Here is a 24,420-nt window from a genome sequence, read left to right as displayed (position 1 = left end):
TTTTCTTTTGTTGTAGTTGTTTAGCTGGATGGGGCCGAGTTCGAACCCACCAGCCTTGGTGTATGTGGCTGGTGCCTTAACCACTGTGCTATGGGTGCCCAGGTGAAAAGCAAAAATTTTTTAAAGTCTAAACTATTGACTTTATTCAGATCCCCCCAACAAGGGTCCTTTCAGAAAACAACACAAAAAGCAAAGTCAATACCCAGAAATAAGCAGGCCTGCAGTAGAAGGGCAGGGCTGGGGTGTGTTCAGTGGCTCGTCAGGTGACAGCAGAGGTTACAGGGAGTGGGGTGAGCTCAGTGGCTCATCAGGCAACACGCACTCATGACCCCTTCTGCACTTGCCTTGCTGTGCGCCAGTCTCGGTGCCAGGCAGCAGGCGGGAGACAGACCGTTTTGCTGGCTCCCACTTGCTCCTCAGGCAAAAGCACTACTGGGTAACTGCTAGAATGCTGGCCAGATCCTGCATGAGAAGTCACCTCTCTCACATTCTCATCAATGTCGGGGGTCAGACTACTGGAAACCCCTTTTATCAGGCTTTATGGTGTTTGTGTACTTGCCAAGAAAAGCAAAAGAATGAAAAAGAAAGCAACTTGTTTAACCTCACACACTAGAAAGTATTCTCCAAAGTGGTTGATCTGGGAATCCAGCCCAACATCCCTACATCTCAGCTTAGTTTACTAGTTTTTCAATTATCAATGGATTTTAGAAATTTAAATCATTACCATGCTGTCTACTTTGGGACATCATATCACTGCTTTCTCAAAGAGAGAGTGGCCCAAGGCCATTGTTGCACAAATGCAGAATCATCTAGGTGCCATTTGATAATAATCAATACACAATGGATATCAGGCACATATGAAACTCCATAGTAGAGACACAAATTTAAAAAACCCAGTATTCTCAAAAAGAGGACTTCATCTGCTACTCTCAGGGCAACTAGTAAGAAGCTTCCTCAGACAGCACGCACATGTGCAGAGGCTGAGGTGAGCATCCACACCTTAGGAAAGACACGCAGAAACCAACGCCATCACCTCACACCTGCGTGCAATCGCTGAACCAGGACAGACCATGCATTTCTAAGGAATGTTTGAATTTTATTGTACTTTTTCTTTTTTAGGAAAGTGAAAATCATAATCTTATACCATTTCTTTCAAATGGACAAACTTAAACAACTTATTGACGCTTCCTTAAATTTTTACACCATGCTGAACTCTTAACAGGTTTTTGTTTTAAGGTAAAGTAGGTTTTTGGTCCTTCCCTGTGGAGAAGTTACTTTCAAGTCAGTGAAAGTCCTTGGCCCATGATTAAAAGTCTTTGCCAATTAGTGCTCAACAACTTCAATTCATTTTTTTCTGGTTCAAGATGAGCAGGAGCCTAATAAGGCTGTGATAAAAGGGCAAAAGGCACGGAGAGCCAAAAGCGGATTAATGAGCTCCTCCGTTTATTTGTCTTCCTAACAGCTGAACTGTTACAACTATTGACACTCTTCAAAAGGTCCCGCTCTGAACCCTGTCCAGGCACTGCAGGCTCCAATGGACATCTTCAAACCCAGAGAATGGAGGGGCAAGGGCTTCCCCTGTGTGATGCCAAAACCAACAAAGCCCCACGGATCAGGTAATGAAACTTCAGCTTTCCCCCCTTTGAGATTTATTTACTGCCAGCTGACAAGGGGCAAATTCAGCTCGAATTGTGCAGTCAGGGCCCTGTCAAGCTTTTAGAGGCACCCTTGTCTTAAAGCACCTTCATGACTGGCATTTCACTCAAAAGCCCTCAGCACTGGTCCTTAACAGCTTATGACATCACAAAGGACACTCCAGACAGATGCCTACATGGCATCCTGCAGCATTTTAAAAGAGAATTAGTGGTTTTAATTATGGTCGTAGTATGAAAGGGAACCAGGCAAGCTCGGCAGGAGACCTTTGATCAGACCCTTTTGCTAGTACAATGCCAGAGAACTGCAGCACTCCTGGTAAGGGGCCTTTCCTCGCTGAATGGCTCACCAGTGATCTTTGAATGCAGACAAGCTTCCAGCCCTCCCTCTTCATTAGTGAGCATTTCTATACAGGGGCCCAGATAGCTCAGAGTCTAGGAGCTATACAATTGGGGGTACAAGAAGCCCTACAGAGGCTGGCCTCTACTTAGGAAGTGCTGAAGGACTCTGAGTGACTTTATTCATTAAAACAGGTTGCTATTAATTAACTGTCATAATAAAATAAAGAACTATTATTTGCATTTCTTACTATGTTCTCTATAGTAATATGTATGAAAGATGCTTGTAACAGAAATGAATTTAGTGAATTACCTCCCCAACCCCCCTTCCCCCCCACTCCTTGCCTTTTTTTTTTTTTCTTTGCATTTTGGCAGCAGGAGCCTTCTAATTATTGGGCTTAGATCTCTGAGTCCAAATAGCAGTAAAACATAAACAAAAATAATTAAGTAAATAATGAAAATTCTTTCTACTTGCCAATCAGTTCTTGCAGCTGAAATGAACAAACACCAAATTAGTGATTCCAGCAAACTATCTAGGACAGTGGTTCTCAACCTTCCTAATGCTGTGAACCTTTAATACAGTCCAAAGGGGTCGCAACCCACAGGCTGAGAACCGCTGACAGCTGAAAACTCAAACTTTTTTCAAAATATCACTCACTTGGTTTTTAGGTTGAAGTGTGAGATTATGTTAACATGTATTAGTTACTTAAAAAAAATGGTACCCTAACTAGAAACATAAGTAGATTTATTCCTTTTAAAAAAGATTTCACTTTTAGAAAACAAAATGTCTTTGGTCTGGTATTAAAATTAAAAAAATTTAACCTTTAGAATTGATCTCAATAAGCATGGCCCTTAAAAGATTCATGACTGATTTTTCATTACACGAGCATAATCCATTCTCTTCCTGAATGTCTCAAGCACCGTCATCTGGAGAAGACTGTGATGTAGGAAGACTCCTCATAACTCCTCACGGAGATGCTGCTTCGTGATGGGCGAGCAGAACTCTGCAGGAGTGGACTCCCACCAAGCAGTGCCACTGCGTCAGGCCACTTGTATCTGACAGGTGATTTGGCTTGAAACTTTTTGTAGTTCTTTTCTTGAAAGAAAAGCTTTTGAACTTCAGAATTTTGAAGCTGAATGACAAACAGGTTTTTCATATTTTGCTGTCTCAGACATTTTTCATATTTCTTAGACTTTGCAGTTCTTTTCTCAGGTGCTTTAGAGCAACTAAAATATCAGCGTGCTGTGGATCATTCCAGGCTTTCTGAGCATAGAGACGGAAATGTCTGATGGTTTCAGATAACAGGACTTCGGGGTCCACAGCTCCTTCTTGCAGACGCAGCACCCGCTCACAGGCGATGGCATAGTTCTTGTGCCAATTCACTGGGTGCTCCTTTTGTGAATACACAATCTCCTTATAAAGCTGGAAGACAGCAATAATGTTGGTATTCCATTGTTATCCCTTGACTTTTTTTTTCAAAAACAGAAAACACAGAGGAATTAATAATAATAAAAGAAACCCAAGCAGCCAATAGTAAAAATCTAATCATTGCTAGGCCATGCAGAAAATACAAGGATGTGACTGTAATTGTTAAAGTAGCAGGAGGCAAATATGCTTCATCTAAAACCTTCTCCTGAGATTTTTGGATGTTGCAGGGCAAACCAAAGGCACACCGCGTCAGACAAAACGCTCTTCCTCCAGAAAGATGTTCTGGGAAAGGGATTTAGTTCTAATTCATGGAAAGCTATTTACTCAACAGGCAGAAGGATTGAATCTCTAAATTTAGCTGTTGGAGAAAAAAGCAGCTCTCATTAGAAGTCTGAATGGCAAAAGAACTCGAAGGAATGGACGTTTTGTCTCATAGTATTTATTTACATGAGTTTCTCTCTACATTAAAACACCACCAACAACAAGAGCAAACCATATGACAGTCCAACCATGTCTGTCACAGAGTAGGCTGGGGATGATAAAATTTAAAGTATCTTTTTTTTTTTTTTGAGACACAGTCTCACTCTGTCACCTTTGGTAGAGTGCGGTGGCTTCATAGCTCACAGCAACCTTGAACTCTTGGGCTCAAGTGATTATCTTGCCTCAGCCTCTCAAGTATCTGGGACTAAAGGTGCCTGCCACACCTGGCTATTTTATTTTTAGAGATGGGGTCTTGCTCTGGCTCAGGCTGGTCTCGAACCCATGAGCTCAGGCAATCTACCTGCCTCTCTCCCCAGTGCTAGGATTATAGGCATGAGCCACTGCACCCAGTCAATTTAAGGTATCTTAAAGTGAGATGTCTAAAATCTCCACGGCATCCTACTATTTATAATTTTAATACTTAAAACTTTCCCTGAAAAATTTAGAATTTTGTCTTTCAGCATCAGTGATGGTACTAAATGGGTGGAGTTAGAATTTTTGATACTGAGTTTCCCAGAGGAAACACATCAAAATTTAACAAATAAAGAAGCAGACATAAATCTGCAAAACGAAACATTATACTTGCTTCTTTGGGAATCTCTGAGAGCACAGGCAGGCAGCCACACCCTTCCAGGGCCAAGGCCCTGCAGCATTAGAACTGCATTCACATCATCTTGAGGAAAGGGACCTGGTTATATTGTCCTCCAACTCTACTCCAGGCAGACAACTGTATACCTACCTATCTTAAAATATCCTCGTGAAAACAATTCACGTTTGAGATGCCATTTTAATATGAAGTAACCCTCATCTTCGAGCTGCCTTTTGACGCAACTTTCCCCTTACTCCTTTCATTTTTTATAAAACAGGAAAGAGTTGCCATGCACAGTCATAACCTCACAGCTATGCAGTCAGCCTGCTTTTATTCTCTTGTTAAAACAGTCAAAGTTTCTCTGCCTTTTCCTCATCTTTTGTTCTCTAGAAGGCTCTCCTCCAGAGACTGCCTCTGATGAGGTCTGTGTGTGACGCCCCCGCCACATGAAGCAGGCTCCCGGGAGCTGCCAGCTCTAAGTCCTACCAAGTGAGTTCAGAAGTCTAGAGCAGACTCAGCCCGTCTCAGCAGCATTTCTCCAACCGCTGGCAGGCTCATTCTGGACCTGCCCCCCAGACCCTTGGGCACTGGGACAGCAGCTCACTGAGGCGTCAGCTTATTTTGATGATCCATCAAGCCACGTGTGCCACACCTGAGAAGCCGCATAGCTTTCTTCATGTCTGCGGCTGGTACATCCGTCTTGGGGGCTGTATCATTTATTTATTTATTTTTCTGTAGAGACAGAGTTTTACTTTATCGCCCTCAGAGGAGTGCCATGGAGTCACACAGCTAGCAGCAACCTCCAATGCCTGGGCGATTCTCTTGCCTCAGCCTTCTAAGTAGCTGGGACTATAGGCATCCGCCACAACACCCGGCTATTTTTTTGTTGCAGTTCAGCCGGGGCCAGGTTTGAACCCGCCACCCTCGGTATACAGGGCCAGCACCCTACCCACTGAGCCACAGGTGCCGCCCGTGGGCTGTATCTTATTAAATGGACACACTTCACCTTGCCCAGTTTATTCCTAAGGAGTTGGCTCATCCTGCTCCCCAACTGTACCTGAACTTACTGCCGCCTGAACTTAATGCTCTGCGCAGCACTTGAGTGGGACACTGCAAATGATAACAAACCAGGCTGTACACCTAACGAGAATGTTCTTGAAAGACTTGTTCTAGGGTAACTGAGTCACTGCCATTGAGTAATTGGCCTTATTTGTCTTGCCACACACCTAGAGACATGCGAAGGAGACGCCAACAATCTGTGTTCACTAAAAAAGAATAAAGCTTGCAACCCAAGGGGCAGTAAGTCCACAGATGAGCTTCCGTGGAGACGCGACAACTGGCCCTAGAAGAGATCACTGCTGAGGATGTGAACTATTGGTACACCTCAGATTTCTCCCAACTAAATATTGCTTGTTTTTCATAGAATTACAGAGTATTAGAGATAAACAGGATTATACATATGACTAGGATATGAGAGAGGATCTTCTGAAGTCTAAAGCCTGGAAGAGTGAATTGACTCACAGTTGATGATTACTGGCAGAGTGGGAGTAGACCCTGAACTCCCTGCATGACAGAACTGCAGCATGCTTCCCTGTAATCACGTCCCTTGCTGTCCTCAAATTGGGCCCCTTGGAAGATCCTGCCTTTGCCCCTCCCTCTCACTTCCTGGCCCCACTATCTGTGTGGCTGGCTCCCTGTCACACCTTCTCTAGACGCCTTCCCTCCCTTCCTCAGCCCCTCTCCCCCAGCCTGCTCCTGTCCTCTCTGTGTTCCCAGAGCACCTCTGTGTCCTTCACATAGTACTTACGAGACTAAACTGTGACTGAGAACTCTCATCTCTGTCTCTCTCTCTTGCCTGCTTTAAAGATTTTTTTTAGATAGTCTCACTCTGTCATCCTGGGTGCAGTGCTTAGCATCAAAGCTCACAGCAATCTCAAACTCTTGGGCTCAAGTGATCCTCCTGCCTCAGCCTCTCAAGTAGCTGGGACAAATGCCCACGACATCTGTCTAGTTTTTTCTTTTTTTTTTACTAGAGACAGGCTCTCACTCTCACTCAGGCTGGTCTCAAGCTCCTGAGCTCAAGGGATCCTCCCACCTTGGCCTCCCAGAGGGCAGGGATTATAGGTAGAAGCCACTGTGCCCAGCCACCTGATGCATTCTTTTTTTTTTTTTTTATGACAGAGCCTCACTAAGTCATTCTCAGTACAGTGCCGTGGTTCTCTAGTTGGGCAGGTGGGACTCGCATGATCACCAAAGTCCTCATGACAGGGAGGGAGGGGGAGAGAGAAGGAGGTGTGATGCCGAGGCCAGTGTGGGGGGAAGTTTGAAGATTGAAGAAGGGGATGCAGAAGGGGGAGGGAAACAGATTCTCTTCTGGACCCTCCAGAAGGAGTACAGCCATGCTTACTTTACAACTTCTCACCTCCACAAGTGCAAGATAGTAAATTTATGTTGTTTGAAGCCACTGTGTTTGTAGTCACTTGTTAACAGCAGCAATAGGAAACTACAATAGGAAACTAACATAATAGCTTCATAAAACACAAGTTCTGGCAGGTCACCCTCTGTGGAGAAGCCATGACCCTGACAACCAAGCTATGGGCGCCAACCCTAGCTACTGCATTTTTGATAGCAAGGATAAGACTTGATTGTCTCCAACTCAATATTTGGCACGGTCAGATGCTCAGTAAATGCCCAGTGAGGCAATTAATCAATGAATAAACAAGCAGTGATCAAAACCTAGGAGATGGCTGGGCACCCATAGCTAAGTGGTTAGGGCGCTGGCCAATATGCACCAGGCTGGGGGATTCGAACCAGGCCCAGGCCTGCTAAAACAATGAAAATTACAACAACAACAACAAAAAATAACTGGGCATTGTGGTGGGTGCCTGTAGTCCCAGCTACTTGGGAGGCTAAGGCAAGAGAATTGCTTAAGCCCAAGAGTTTAAGGTTGCTGTGAGCTGTGATGTCATTGCACTCTACCGAGGGCGACATAAAGAGATTCTGTCTCAAAAACAAAACAAAACAAAAAAACACCCAAAACCCAGGAGAACTATTACTCATAATGATCAGACACAAGCTATTTAGACTTAGCACCAAACGAGTGCCCTGGCTGAGTAGATCCACGGCCATATAGAGAGCGGAAGCAGTTCAGCTGCTCAGACATACAGGCCCCTGCCACATTTGTTTCCTGCCCAGCAGAGTCTGCAGAAGCCTAGTAAGCCCGGTGCTGTGCACCATGGAGAAGCAGAGCCGCAGAAAGCCGCAGAAAGCAGTGAGCACCATGGAAGGCTCTCCTCTGAGCTCTCGGCTCCACCAGACAATACCAATTTGCCCAAGAGCCTCAGTGTGGCTGTGTCTTCTGAAGGTTCGTGTGGCTCTGGGAGCCACAGTTAGAAGACAAAGCCAGTCCCCATGCCCCGTCATCTCTGTCACACCAACTCAACCAGCTATGGCCCTGCTATTTCATGTATGGCCAGGGTCATGACCCTCATGGGCAGGTGAGATCCACCTGGATAAACCTATATCAAGACCCCTAGTTTAATCACACCTTCTCCCCCTGCCATGTAAGGGAACACAGTCACAGCTCTGGGGGGCAGGCCACAGACTCTTGTGGGGGCATCGTTCTGTCTACCACAGCCATTTACTTTAGACATTGTCATATAATTGAGTATTTTTTCATATATGCTGCTTTATAATGCCCAAATGAAGCTGGAAATAAAAGAATGAAAACTCAAGTGCAATACACCCAGTCTCCATCCCAAACAATCACTACCACCCTCCCACTCAATATATTTCTCTGTGAAAGTGTTAATACCACATACGTCATATGCATGAAGGTAGAGCTGAGCTTTCAGGGGTGAAGGCGCATCAGCAGATTCTGCCAGGTTAAAGATGAAGAATGGGGTTTTCATCCTGGGAGTGGGGGTGGAAATTTCATTAAAATTTTCATTAAAATCATATTGCCAATTTTACATTTAGGGGGTAAATCTTCCAGGCTTTTCTACTGATAAGGAATGTATACAAACCTTTATTGTATTATTTTTAATCCTCTCATATTCAGAGACTTACTGTAAAACAGCACACACACCCCCCCCCCCAACACACACTAAAACATTGATTCCATCCACATCAGTCACTACACCGTTTAGGGCAAAAGCTCACATTCACTGACACTGTTAGACAGTGTCACTCACAACTCCTTCTCAGACACCCCTTACTGTCATGCAAGGGTAGCCTGTCACACGTCCCTGAAGTTGACATCACCGCAGCTCATGCCATGTGTGACCAATTCTTCAAATGCGGCTAGATTCTTTGGCCACACAAACTCATCCAAATAGCATTCAGCACACCAAGGAAACCAACACCTGCCCAGATAATGATCTTCTTTCTTCTATGTGGTTTCTTCCAAGCTTCCCCTTCTATCACAGTGAAGAATCATGCACATATATGGTATATCTGATCAGTTTGAAGCATTTGTCCCTATGACTGGACTGCTAAGTTGAAATATGCCATTTTCTGACTTTTAAAAACACTATTACATAAACCCTAATACATCTATTTTTTTTTTTTTATCATTATTTGGGAGCTGTCTTTTTTGACCACTCTTTAAAAAACTCTTTAAAATTACACAAACCTTTTATATCAGAACTCCATTCTTGGTGCACAGTTCCTGGCTGAGATAGAGCATCCTCGCGTGTTTCCGGAATAAGCCCTCCATGTGGACAAGGAACCCCCATTCATATGACTTAGGACTTTTACATTAATATTTAGGCCAGAGTTTGTTAGTGTTAGTTACTTTGATTTTTAAAAAGAGACAGGAACCAAAAGAAGCCATCGCATCCCTTTGAGATGTTCCGTACAGGACAGTATGACCTCTCTGAACAACAGGAAAGCGTAACATCTATCACATTAGTGCTCAAATCTCGTTTAACACATCTGACTGCTCCATTAGACTGTGAGCTCCATGGGGGTAGGAACCGTTGTAGTCACATCTGTTTCAATGCCTAGCATCCTGCCTGGCCTCTAATAGTTATTAAATAAGTGCTTAAGTAATTACCTGCCACATTACAAGTGGAGGTAGGGTTGTGACTATCAGCCTCTGCTCAATCACTCTTATTTTTGTTTAGTGGAGGCAAGGAAGCTCAGGAGTTCAGAGGTTCCAGAGTCAGACAACGTAAGCCCTGGATTCTGTCTCTAGCCGCTATGTCTACTACCTGGCCTTGAACAGGTAACCCTTCTACATCCAGTTTGTTTTTTGTATAAAACAGGGATAACAATAACTCTTTGGGTTATTATGAGGATGAAATGAGATATTAATGTATAAATGATTAGCACAATGCCTCAAACAAGACAACTGCTCACGAAAGTTATTTTTATTATTATGACCATTCACTATACTCCCAGAATTATGATACTCTTCTGCCATATTTAAAACAGATTATAAACACAAAAATGTAGATCAGTCACCTTGCTTGCCACATCTCTTCATTGGCCACAGATTCCCAAGAAGTTGGATCAAACCTGTAGTTTCAAGGAAAGAGTAACATCTTGCTGTCAGCTACATTTATTGCTTTGTTTAGGTAACACCTACGTTAAGATCATACAAGGCCAATAAAATTGGCTGGATCTTGAAGTACCGATAGTGTCAAACTAATAAATTTACTCTCCTAAAAATGTTCAACTATTAGGAGTTTGGGTTCTGGTACATGTGTTCTTAATCAGCGTAATAAGCTCTAGTGCCTCAAGGGAGCACACACAGCGGGGTGGGTGGGAGGGAAGAAGGGAGAGGTCTGAAGAGAGGGGGACACCTGGCTGCACCAAGTCATGGCTGAAGTTAGGATGCTGTGCAAAGAGTGAGGACCAAAGCATTGGCTTAGTTTTCTTCCTTTTAATCATAATGTTTCTTGCTATGTATCTATTTTGACAGAACAGAGAGGACGATGTTATGTACATGCACGGTCTTCAGCTGTTTGAAGAGCAGTGTTACCTTCTAACTTCTCCTTTGGATGGTGGAGGAGTCATTGATTTTGGCCCAGCTGTCCACCCCTGGCAGCTACACAACAGTGTGGTCTGTGTTTGCTAAATTAACTCAGAAAACTCCTATGTCATTGAAGAAATGTGATCTCTAAATTATAACCAATACATTATATCATCTTTAAATAACTCATAACTTAAATATTATTTTATACATATTTTAAAAATATTTATATATAATATTTAAAAAGTAAAAGTTATATGTGTGTGTGTGTGTGTGTGTGTATATATATATATATGTATTATAAAAAAATGTAAAAACCCAGACACATTTGTCTAGGTGGTGACTCATTTTCCATATGGGAAAGAGTAAACTCTGTATAGAAATGCCTATAGCAGACTAGCAGTGTTCCAGCTGCATAACTAGCAGCACTCCAGGTACATAACTAGCAGTGCTCCAGTTGCATAACTAGCAGTGCTCCAGGTACATAACTAGCAGTGCTCCAGGTGCATAACTAGCAGTGCTCCAGGTACATAACTAGCAGTGCTCCAGGTGCATAACTAGCAGTGCTCCACATACATAACTAGCAGTGCTCCAGCTACATAACTAGCAGTGCTCCAGCTACCTAACTAGCAGTGCTCCAGCTACCTAACTAGTAGTGCTCCAGGTACATAACTAGCAGTGCTCTAGGTGCATAACTAGCAGTGCTCCACATACATAACTAGCAATGCTCCAGCTACATAACTAGCAGTGCTCCAGGTGCATAACTATCAGTGCTCCAGCTGCATAACTAGCAGTGCTCCAGGTACATAACTAGCCTTTCCTCCTATGTTCTGTGAACAGGAGGAAAGAAATATATGTTCTCTTTCTGTACATTTTATGGTACTTTGTGGGTGGTAAATAATATTAATAATAAAAAGCAAAACAAAAAATTAAATAGCATCTCAAAATGTAGTTTTTTAAAGATACTCAAAACTGCTGTATTTATATGCATAAAAACACAACTGCTATTCATACCTTCCATATTCTTCAGTCCAGTTGTACATATTTTTGGTAAGTTTAATCCATTCCTCAGGGTTGAATACAATCTCTGAAGGAACCAATTTGTCACAAGACCCCCATGGCCAAAGTGAATAGTTCATTTTCCAGGTTGGGTCACCTTCATGAATTCCTATGCAAACAAATGTTTCTTTTCTATTAAAAACAGAAAAACTTATGATGTATTTTTAATTTGAAGTTCTACATGCTAAATAAATATAACAAGAAAAAATTGATTTTAATTAAAAAATTATTTTACATTGCTGTACAATCTGTCATGGTGGAAAGATCATTTTACACTTTAAAACCTGGTTACCAGTAAACCATTTACGAACTTTTTGGGTTATTTAAACTTTTCCCAAATAGACCATCTGAAATTTACCTCAGTGTTAAAAGTTATTTCTAGAGGTTTAGAGAAGCAAATTGGCATAGAAGAAAGGAGCGACCTTTCACGATGCTATGAGGAGTCACCTGAGGGCAGGCGCTGTCATGGGGAGAACTGTGCATTTCACCTCACACTGTCCTTGACACTCCTTCCTTTAACAGGTAGAAATATTACTCTTCCTTTTCAGCCCTACTTCCTAGTAGGCTTTCCTTCCTCAAATCCCCATTGTACTTTATCTCTTTTATCATTATTGTATTGTACTTAATGTTCAAATTTGTAAACCTTCCCAGTAGCCCAGAAGCATCCTGAGGATAGGTTGTCCATCCCCGACTTAACTCTGACTCCCATACAGCACAAGGCACATCTAACACACAGTAACTATCCGCTGAACACAGTCGATTAGATTAGAATAACTATTAGCAGCTTCAGATCCTTCAAGAATTAGCAGAGAAATGGTTTCAAAAGGCTTGGTTCACACAAAAGATGGCAAGTGAATAATCATTCTATTTTAATTTGTGGTTTATGCCTTAATAGCTATTACTAAGTAGGAAAAAGGGGAACAAATTAGGGAAAATTATTTCAAAGTAAGAACTTCATTACATTGAAGCAAGACACTTCTGGCTGAGATTTTAGATTTTTTTTCCCCACCATTTAATACCTGTGTGCTTTGGGGAAAATTATTTAACTATCCATATATATGTAGTCTCATCTGTGAAATGTATGATACCTATCATGAGTGCCATTTAGGATTAAATGAGAGGTATGACTTGAAGCACAGTCTCAAAGCACAGCAGCATTCTGTCCTGGGGAGACGGAGTGAGCACGCCGTGTGCTGGGGAGACGGAGTGAGCACGCCGTGTGCTGGGGAGATGGAGTGAGCATGCCGTGTGCTGGGGAGACTGGTGAGCACACCGTGTGCTGGGGAGACGGAGTGAGCACACTGTGTGCAGTTTATGAGAGGTAGGCAAGAATCTGTGGCCTGAGATTAACCTGGCCAATGGCTTTCTATACACACAAACAAGAAATTGACATTCTTCTTAGGATTTAAATAAGACCCAAATATTCACAGTGTCTAGGAAACAATCCAAAATGATTCGGCATACAAAGAACCAGAAAACTCTCAACTATCTCAACTAACAAGGGAAAGATTAAAAACAGCTGTCAGTTATAAAATGACAGAGATTCTAGAATTGTCAAAGACTTTAAAACCATGAACCAAGAAGTAAAGGCAAATACGCTTGAAATAAATGAAAAGAGAGAATCTCACCAATATAAAACGTAAACAGGGACTAAATGGACATTACAGAAGGGGAAAATACAATGACTGAAATTAAAAATTCACTGGATAGACATAATATAAGTTTATAGAAAGAGTATGTCAGAGAACTTGAAGATAGATCAAGAAAAGATTATACACAGGGTGAAGACAAGATGGCTGACTGAAGCCAGATTCCACAGAGGCTCCCATCCAGAAGGAGAGTTAAAGGACAGAAATTTAGCAAGTAACCTGGTGGATTAGAGCTATACCAAGAGAGAAGGTTGAAGAATGCACATCAACCCCACTGAGGTGAGCTGCGACCCCAAGGATACAAACAAAAGATATAAAATCCATCACCAAGCTAATGGGAGTCCGCTCCCTGATGAGAACAGCTTGGAGTGCCCCACAAACAAACGAGCAGAGTTCAAAGGTCCTCCCACTACACTCCATGGGAGAGACCCTCTAAAAACTGAATCTACCTCCCCTACTAGGGTGCCATGGAATTCTCCTGCCAGGCATAAAACTGTATAGAACTGTATATATCCTCTACCTGCAATTGTAAGCTCCCAGCACTCTTCCTCCACTCTCACTCTGAGGTCTGGAGGCCAGTCCCCCAGGAGTCCAGATTCTTGGGTGATTTCTCGAGGGGTGTGGACAGGGCCTAGACTATAGCTGGTCAGTGGTGATTCTGCGGCACTTGAGTGAGGAGAGGACGGTCGGCTGAGAAGGAACCACACTGGAGCTTTGGTGCCCTGAGGCGCAGAGCAGCAGCCATTTTTGGCAACAATAGGGTTTACTCCCAGATATTCCGAAGCCATACCCCCCATCTCCCTAGGCAACCAGAGGAGGCTGGGCATCTTCTCAGGTGGCAACCACCACGAAACAGATATGGCACGGAAACGCAGGCCTCGTGAGTAAAGGGTTTGCCTGAGGTGGTACCGGCCTGGGTGGAGCATGGGGACTAGAAACACACGCACAGAGCCGGGAAGTTCCCAGGGCAGGGCTGACCAAGAGGACTGCTATACTGAGCCTAAGACACACCCGGCCCTCAGGGGATCGTCAGCCTATAGACAAAGGAAGGCAGGAGGCTACAAATGACAGCTAACTGAATACAAACCTGCAGGAGCAAACACAGGGCCTGAGGTGCAGGTTCTGGGAACTCAAAACAGCTTCTCTTCTGCAGGGGAATTTAATAGGGTCAGAAACAAATTCCTGCAAAGTTGTTCTCTTCTGTTCTGTCAGTGACATCAATCGGGGGGAGGGGGGGCTGGAACTGAGTGAACACCCCCCAGCATCCATCAAGCGCCGAGGTTGTCAGGCCTCACCTCCCCCTGCTAGATAGAGGAAGAGCACAGCAGCCTGGCTGAGCAGAAATAGATTTCCTTGTGATTCAGGCAGGTGAAAACCCCTGGAGTATCTGTTCACTACAGGCAACTGGGTCACAGCCCTGTGGGGCTATCAGTGACTGGGTGCGACAGAGGTGCAAGGTGGGGAAGGAGGCATCAACCTTCCCACACTAATCTATTTGCTGGGTGGGTCCTCCTGACTCCATAGAGCACCGGAGCAAGCCATATCTGAGTTGTCACCAGATCCTTGCTATCCTGTTGCCAGAGACATTTTAAACTCTCCCACCTGAGACAGGTGCTGACTGAAACAACAGATTTGGACCTTTTGAACTGAGCCAATCGCCCGAAGACTATTCGAGTGGTGCCATGGGTGCGTGGTTGTAAGAAGGTTTGATTTTCCTTTTCCAATTGTTGCCTGTGGGGGGCAGGGTGACTTAATTGCTGATATTTCCCCACAGCTGAGACTTCAACCCAGAGTAACTGTGACAGAACCACTTAGCCCCACCACACCAAACAGATCCCTAGTTTCTCAGGCTGTAGCACTGTACAGGTCCTCGACAAAGCTCCAGGGGAAAAATAAAACGGTATAAAACAATCATGGGGCGGAATCAGTGGCAAAACTACGGTAACATGAATAACCAGAATAGATCAACTCCCCTAAGAAAAGATATGGCAGATGTAACTGAAGATCCCATTCATAAACAGCTGGCTGAGATGTCAGAAATCGAATTCAGAATTTGGATTGCAAACAAGATTAATAGAATGGAGGAAAATTTGGAATTAGAAATTCAAGGAGAAATTCAAAAGTTGTCTCAAGAATTTAACGAAATTAAAGACAAAACCACCAAAGATTTTGACGCACTGAAGCAAGAATTTGCAGCCCTCAAAGATCTGAAAAATACAGTAGAATCCCTCAGTAACAGAATGGAACAAGCAGAAGAAAGGATTTCTGACACTGAAGACAAAGCCTTTGAACGATCCCAAACTTTCAAGAGAAAGAGAAATGGAGAACAAAAGCAGATCATTCTCTCAGAGAGCTCTGGGATAATTAGAAGAAGGCTAATATCCACCTCATTGGAATCCCTGAAAGTGATGAAGTGGCCTCGCAAGGCACAGTGGTCCTTCTCCATGAAATTATGAAAGAGAATTTTCCAGACATGCCAAGAGATTCTGAAATGCAGATAGCAGACAGTTTCAGAACCCCAGCACGCCTCAATCCCAATAAGACATCCCCCAGGCATATCATAATTAACTTCACTAAAGTTAATATGAAGGAGAAAATTCTGAAAGCACCCAGACGTAAGAAATCCATTACCTACAAAGGGAAGAATATTACAATGACTGCAGATCTCTCCGCTGAAACTTTTCAAGCCAAAAGTGGATGGTCATCGACTTTTAATCTCCTAAAGCAAAATAACATTCAACCCTGGACCCTGTATCCAGCTAAACTGAGTTTCATTTATGATGGAGAAATTAAATACTTTAATGACATTTATCTGTTGAAGAAATTTGCCATAACCAAACCAGCTCTTCAGAACATTCTCAGACCTATCCTCCATAATGACCAGCCCAATCCTCTACCACAAAAGTAAACTTACTCAGAAACTTTTGATCAAACTCCAACGTCCACAGTGGCGAAAGGATTAAAAATGTCCACTGGACTTTTGAAAAATTCGATACCCCAAATTTTACCAGACTTATCAATATTCTTCCCATGAATGTGAATGGCTTAAACTGTCCTCTAAAGAGGCACAGGTTGGCTGACTGGATACAAAAACTCAGGCCAGATATTTGCTGCATACAAGAGTCACATCTTACCTTAAAAGACAAATATAGACTCAGGGTGAAAGGATGGTCTATATTTCAGGCAAATGATAATCAGAAAAAAGAAGGTGTTGCAATTCTATTTGCAGACACAATAGTCTTTAAATCAACAAAAGTAAGGAAGCATAAGAATGGTCACTTCATATTTGTTAAGAGTAATACTCAATATGATGATATTTCGATTATTAATATTTATGCACCCAACCAGAGTACACCTCATTTATAAGAGAAACCCTAACAAACATGAGCAACTTGATTTCCTCCAGCTCCATAATAGTCAGAGATTTCAACATTCCTTTGGCAGTGTTGGATCGATCCTCCAATAAGAAGCTGAGCAAAGAAATTTTAGATTTAAAACTAACCATCCAACATTTGGATTTAGCAGACATCTACAGAACTTTTCATCCCAAGAAAACTGAATACACATACTTCTCATCAGCCCAAAGAACATACTCCAAAATTGATCACATCTTAGGTCACAAGTCTAACCTCAGTAAATTTAAAGTAATAGAAGTTATTCCTTGCATCTTCTTGGACCATCATGGAATAAAAGTTGAACTCAGTAACAACAGAAATCTTCATACTCATACAAAAACATGGAAGTTAAATAACCTTATGCTGAACGATAGCTGGGTCAGAGATGAGATTCAGAAGGAAACTGCCAAATTTTTGGAACAAAACAACAATGAAGACACAAATTTTCAGAATCTTTGGGATACCGCAAAGGCAATCTTAAGAGGGAAATTTATAGCACTGCAAGCCTTCCTCAAGAGAATGGAAAGAGAAGAAGTTAACAACTTAATGGGACATCTCAAGCAACAGGAAAAGGAAGAACATTCCACCCCAAGCCCAGTAGAAGAAAAGAAATAACCAAAATTAGAGCAGAATTAAATGAAATTGAAAACAAAAGAATTATACAACAGATCAATAAATCCAAAAGTTGGTTTTTTGAAAAGGTCAATAAAATAGAAAAAAACAGTAAAATCTCTAATCTCATCAATCAGAAACGACAAAGATGAAATAACAATGGACTCCTCAGAAATTCAAAAAATCCTTGGTGAACATTACAAGAAACTTTATTCTCAGAAATATGAAAATCTGAAGGAAATTGACCGATACTTGGAAGCACGTCACCTTCCAAGACTTAGCCAGAATCAAGTGGAAATGTTGAACAGACCCATATCAAGTTCTGAAAAAGCATCAACCATACAAAACCTCCCTAAAAAGAAAAGCCCGGGACCAGATGGTTTCACGTCAGAATTCTACCAAACCTTTAAAGAGGAGCTAGTACCTATATTACTCAACGTGTTCCAAAATGTAGAAAAAGAAAGAAGACTACCCAACACGTTCTGTGAAGCAAACATCACCCTGATCCCCAAACCAGGAAAAGACCCAATAAGAAAATTAAATAAAAGACCAATATCACTAATGAATATAGATGCATAAATACTCAACAGGATCCTAACAAACAGAATCCAGCAACACATCAAACAAATTATACATAATGACCAAGTTGGTTTTATCCCAGGGTCTTGAGGCTGGTTCAATATACGTAAATCTATAAGTATAATTCAGCACATAAACAAATTAAAAAACAAAGACCATATGACTCACTCAATTGACGCAGAAAAAGCTTTAAAAGCTTTTGATAATATCCAGCATCCCTTCATGATCAGAACACTTAAGAAAATTGTTATAGAAGGGACATTTCTCAAACTGATAGAGGCCATCTACAGCAAACTCACAGCCAATATCGTATTGAATGGAGTTAAATTGAAATCATTTCCACTCAGATCAGGAATCAGACAAGGCTGCCCATTGTCTCCACTGCTCTTTAACATGGTAATGGAAGTTTTAGTCATCGCAATTAGGGAAGAGAAGGCGATCAAGGGTATCCATATAGGGTCAGAAGAGATCAAACTTTTGCTCTTCACAGATGATATGATTGTGTATCTGGAAAACACCAGGGATTCTACTACAAAACTCTTAGAAGTGATCAAGGAATACATTGGCGTCTCAGGTCACAAAAATCAATATTCAGAAATCAGTAGCCTTTATATACACCAACAATAGTCACGCTGAAAAATACAGTTAAGGACTGTATTCCATTTACAGTAGTGTCAAAGAAGATGAAATATTTGGGAGTCAGTATCTAACAAAGGATGTGAAAGAGCTCTATAAAGAGAATTATGGAACTCTAAGAAAAGAAATAGCTGAAAATGTTAACAAATGGAAAAACATACCATGCTCATGGCTGGGAAGAATCAACATTGTTAAAATGTCCATACTACCCCAAAGCAATATACAATTTTAATGCAATCTCTATTAAAACTCCACTATCATACTTTAAAGATCTTGAAAAAATAATACTTCATTTTATATGGAATCAGAAAAAACCTCGAATAGCCAAGACATTACTCAGAAATAAAAACAAAGCAGGAGGAATCACACTACCAGACCTCAGACTTTACTAGAAATCGATAGTGATCAAAACAGCATGGTACTGGCACAAAAACAGAGAAGTAGATGTCTGGAACAGAATAGAGAACCAAGAGATGAATCCAGCTACTTACCATTATTTGATCTTTGACAAGCCAATTAAAAACATTCAGTGGGGAAAACATTCCCTATTTAACAAATGTTGCTGGGTGAACTAGATGGCAACCTGTAGAAGACTGAAACTGGACCCACATCTTTCACCATTAACTAAGATAGACTCTCACTGGAATAAAGATTTAAACTTAAGACATGAAACTATAAAAATACTAGAAGGGAGTGCAGGGAAAACCCTTGAAGAAATCGGTCTGAGCGAGTATTTTATGAGGAGGACCCCCCAAACAATTGAAGCAGTTTCAAAAATACACTACTGGGACCTGATCAAACTAAAAAGCTTCTGCACAGCCAAGAACACAGTAAGTAAAGCAAGCAAAGAGACCTCAGAATGGGAGAAGATATTTGCAGGTTATGTCTCTGACAAAGGTTTAATAACCAGAATCTACAGAGAACTCAAACGTATAAGCAAGAATAGAACAAGGGATCCCATCGAGGCTGGGCAAGGGACTTGAAGAGAAACTTCTCTGAAGAAGACAGGCACACGGCCTACAGACATATGAAAAAATGCTCATCATCTTTAATCATCAGAGAAATGCAAATCAAGAATACTCTGAGATATCATCTAACTCCAGTAAGATTAGCCCTTATCACAAAATCCCAAGACCAGAGATGTTGGCGTGGATGTGGAGAGAAGGCAACACTTCTACACTGCTGGTGGGAATGCAAATTAATACATTCCTTTTGGAAAAATGTTTGGAGAACACTTAAGAGTTCTAAAAATAGATCTGCCATTCAATCTTATAATTCCTCTACTAGGTATATACCCAGAAGACCAAAAATCACATCATAACAAAGATATATGTACCAGAATGTTTATTGCAGCCCAATTCATAATTGCTAAGTCATGGAAAAAGCCCAAGTGCCCATCAATCCACAAATGGATTAATAAATTGTGGTATATGTACACCATGGAATATTATGCATCCTTAAAGAAAGAAGGAGACTTTACCTCTTTCATGTTTACATGGATGGAGCTGGAACATATTCTTCTTAGTAAAGTATCTCAAGAATGGAAGAAAAAGTATCCAATGTACTCAGCCCTACTATGGAAGAAAAAGTATCCAATGTACTCAGCCCTACTATGAAACTAATTTATGGCTTTCACATGAAAGCTATAACCCAGTTATAACCTAAGAATAGGGGGAAGGGGGAGAGGGAGGGGAGGGGGGTAGGATGGGCAGAGGGAGGGAGATTGGTGGGACTACACCTGCGGTGCATCTTACAAGGGTACATGTGAAACTTAGTAAATATGGAATATAAATGTCTTAACACAATAACTAAGAAAATGCCAGCAAGGCTATGTTAACCAGTGTGATGAAAATGTGTCAAACGGTCTATAAAACCAGTGCCCCATGGTCACATTAATGTACACAGCTATGATTTAATAATAATAAAATAAATAAATAAAATTTAAAAAAAAAAACAGAAAAAAAGGAATAGAGAACCAAGAGATGAATCCAGCTACTTACCATTATTTGATCTTTGATAATCAATTAAAAACATTCAGTGGGGAAAAGATTCCCTAGTTAACAAATGGTGGTGGGTGAACTGGCTGGCAACCTGTAGAAGACTGAAACTGGACCCACACCTTTCACCATTAACTAAGATAGACTCTCACTGGATAAAAGATTTAAACTTCAGACATGAAACTATAAAAATACTTGAAGAAAGTGCAGGGAAAACTCTTGAAGGAATCGGCCTGGGTGAATATTTTATGAGGAGGACTCCCCAGGCAATTGAAGCAGTATCAAAAATACATTACTAGGACCTGATTAAACTAAAAAGCTTCTGCACGGCCAGGAACATAGTAAGTAAAGCAAGCAGACAGCCTTCAGAATGGGAGAAAATATTTGCAGGTTATACCTCTGATAAAGGTCTAATAACCAGAATCCACAGAGAACTCAAACGTTATTAGCAAGAAAAGAACAAGTGATTCCATCTCAGGGTGGGCAAGGGACTTAAAGAGAAACTTCTCTAAAGAAGACCAATGCACAATCTATAGACACATGACAAAAAGCTCATCATCCTTAATCACCAGAGAAATGCAAATCAAAACTACTTTGAGATATCACCTAACTCCAGTAAGAGTAGCCCACATAACAAAATCCCAAAATCAGAGATGTTGGTGTGGATGTGGAGAAAAGGGCACACTTCTACACTGCTGGTGGGAATGCACACCAATACGTTCCTTTTGGAAGGATGTTTGGAGAGTACTTAGAGATCTAAAAATAGACCAGCTATTTGATCCTATAATTCCTTTACTAGGTTTATACCCAGAAGACCAAAAATCACATTATAACAAAGACATCTGCACCAGAATGTTCATTGCAGCCCAATTCATAATTGCTAAGTCATGGAAGAAGCCCAAGTGCCCAATGACCCACGAATGGACTAGCAAATTGTGGTACATGTTTACCATGGAATATTATGCGGCCTTAAAGAAAGAAGGCGACTTTACCTCTTTCATGTTCACATGGATGGAGCTGGAACATATTCCTCTTAGCAAAGTATCTCAAGAGTGGAAGAAAAAGTATCCAATGTACTCAGCCATACTATGAAGCTAATTTGTAGCTTTCATATAAAGGCTATAACGCAACTATAGCACAAGAATATGGGGAAAGGGCCAACGGAGGGGAAGGGAGAAGGGAGGTTGTGGTGGAGGGAGGATAATGGGTGGGGCCACACCTATGGTGCATCTTAGAATCGGTACAGGCGAAAACTTACTAAATGCAGAATACAAATGCCTACATACAATAACTAAAAATGCCACGAAGGCTATGTGAAACATAGTTTGATGAGAATATTTCAGATTGTATATGAAACCAGCACATTGTACCCCTTGATTGCACTAATAATGTACACAGCTATGATTTAACGAGAAAAGAAAAAAGAAATTCTACAAGGATATTCTCAGAAAAAAAGGAAATGATACAAAAGGGAAAATTAAAGTATCGGGATTGAAAGAAGCACAATAGTCTGGTAAATAAATATCTGGATAAACACTACAGACTATTTTTTTCTCTTAAGTTCTTGCATATGTATGACAATTGAAAATGAAAATGGTCACGTCCTATATAAATATGTGACAATACAATCAAAAGTGGGGAGGTAAGAAGGACCTACATGGCAGTAAGGTTTGCAAAATATGAATCTTAGACTATGAAAAGTTAAATATGTATACTGAATCTCAAGAGCAACTAGAAAAAAAAATTTTACCAAGAGTTACACATACAATAAAAAATCTCAATAAAAATTGTAAGAGGGAATAGAAAAAAAATCCCAAAAGAAGACAGGAAAGGAGAAACAGTGGAATGAAAAACAGAAGGAACAAATAAAAAGGAAATAATAAAATGGTAGCCATACATCTAAACATATCAATTTTTCCATTAAATGCAAATGGTTACACCAATTAAAAGAGAGATGTTTCAAGAGGATAAAAGAAGACTCAAATATAGTATATTCTATCTACAAGATACCCATTTTAAATATTACATACATTCGCTAAGAGTAAAAGGATGACAAAAAGATAGCAAATGGTGTGAGAACAATTTGACATCTATATGCCAAACAAAATAAAACAAAACTGTAAAACTCTTAGAAGATGAGAAAATCTTTGTGACTTGGCGATAGGCAAAGAGTTATTAGATAATGATAACAAAAGTATGAGCCATAGAAGGGAAAAAAAACAAATTTCATTAAAATGAAAACTTTTATTCTGCAAAATACACTTGTAAGAGAATAAAAAGATACAAATAGGGGGAGAATATTTACAAATCACATACAGCAGAACCTCCACAGCTGACCACCTCTCTACACTGACCCCCTCCTTAGGCTGACCTATTTCCATAGACTGGGCATGCATCACATGTACGTATCAGCACACTATGCCTAGTTCTTTACACTGATCACCTCTGTATGTTGACTGGTTTCTTACAGTCCCTTAGGTCAACTTACAGAGGTTCTACTGTATTTGACAGATGATTTCTGTCTAGAATATATAAAGAACTTTAAAAAAAATTAAGAACTAGGAAACTCAATCCTACCCCTAGATAGAAAAACATACATACAAATCTGTGCCATGAATATTTATAGCAGCTCTAGTCACTGGCGCCCCAAACCGCAAAGAACTCCAGTGTCCTTCAGCGAGGGAGACAAGCTAATCACAGCAAGTCCACGCTAAGGACACTGAGTACTGACAGCAAGAGTGGACTGCTGACACCCACGACAACTGGGGCGGGACTCCAAGGCGTCACCTGGGGGAGAGACGGCAGTATCACAAAGGTGCATGCTTTATGATGCCATGTAGCACACATGGCATTCTAGCACAGCAAAGCTATGATGATGAAGACAGATGAGCCTAACTCCAAGGCTAGGTTTGAAGGACAGAGTGACCACACAGGAGCAGCACAGGGGTCTCTGGGATCATGGACCATTCGTCCCTAATGGTGGTGGTTATACGAATGCACACATTGTTAAAATTCACAGAACTGTATTACTCCCTCCACAAGGTAAATCTTATTGCATGTTTCAAGTAAAAAATAAAATAACAGGTGCTCAATAAATACTAGCTTCCTTCTTTTTAAAAGTGCCCAGTTAGAGAGCTTTTATATGAAGATGATCCATCACTTTGGAGGAAAAATATCTCTACCAAGTGCCATTAAATCATTCATGTCCTTCGACATAGTAATTTTACTTCTAAGAATCCACTCTAATCATTAAAATTCTACTGCCTCTACAAAAAAACTACATACATGAAAGCATTTGTTGGAACTCATAATTGTATTATAGTTAAACATTAGATATCATATTAAATACCTATTAATATTTTTATTCACCATTATTATTAAATTATAGTATATGTGCCTACTAAAATATTTACAAATAGTAAAAACATAAGAAAATGGTTTTATGATAGGGCTGTATTTATATTATTCTTTCAACTTTGTAAAACATGCATTTTTAATATGTTTGTTTCTGAACAACAGGACCATATTTTTTCCAGTTTTTAAACAATAATTTCTTATTCTGTAGTGAACACATACTACTTTAATTTAATTTAATTTTTTGAAACAAAGTCTCACTCTGTCACCCTGAGTAGAGTGCTGTGGTGTCATAGCTCACAGCAACCTCAAACTCCTGGGCACAAGCCATTCTCTTGCCTCAGCCTCCTGAGTAGCTGGGACTACAGGCACCCACCAAAACACCCAGCTTGTTTTTTAGGGTCTTGTCTTGCTCAGGCTGGTCTCAAACTCCTGAGCTCAGATGATCCACCCACCATAGCCTCTCAGAGTGCTAGGATTACAGGCATGAGCCACCGCGCCTAACCATTCACTATCTTTAAAATTAAAAACTTATTTAAAGGGTTGCGCCTGTGGCTCAAAGGAGTAAGGTGCCGGCCCCATATGCTGGAGGTGGCGTGTTCAAGCCCAGCCCCGGCCAAACACTGCAAAAAAAATAATAATAATAAATAAATAAAACTTATTTAAAAACCTG

General features: G+C 41.0%; 1 protein-coding gene across 6 annotated transcripts in view; it reads right to left on the bottom strand.

Moving 5' to 3' along the window:
* Window positions 1–24,420, bottom strand: part of TMEM260 (transmembrane protein 260) — a 79,903-nt gene that overhangs the window by 5,721 nt on the left and 49,762 nt on the right. For 3 of the 6 annotated variants that reach the window (XM_053602503.1, XM_053602508.1, XM_053602509.1), the window contains 4 exons: window positions 11,481–11,657; window positions 9,956–10,009; window positions 8,311–8,401; window positions 1,079–3,414 (listed from right to left, as the gene is read on the bottom strand). In XM_053602503.1, the coding sequence (XP_053458478.1) occupies window positions 3,160–3,414; window positions 8,311–8,401; window positions 9,956–10,009; window positions 11,481–11,657 (577 nt within the window). In that variant the 3' untranslated portion in view covers window positions 1,079–3,159. Of the gene's footprint in view, window positions 1–1,078; window positions 3,415–8,310; window positions 8,402–9,955; window positions 10,010–11,480; window positions 11,658–24,420 lie in introns of those variants that run through there. The other 3 variants (XM_053602505.1, XM_053602506.1, XM_053602507.1) reach the window with 2 other exon arrangements.

The sequence above is a fragment of the Nycticebus coucang genome, chromosome 9, assembly GCF_027406575.1.
Source record: "Nycticebus coucang isolate mNycCou1 chromosome 9, mNycCou1.pri, whole genome shotgun sequence".
Taxonomy (NCBI): domain Eukaryota; kingdom Metazoa; phylum Chordata; class Mammalia; order Primates; family Lorisidae; genus Nycticebus; species Nycticebus coucang.
Note: the sequence above shows the minus strand (reverse complement) of the source record. Positions and strands in the feature narration are given on the sequence as shown.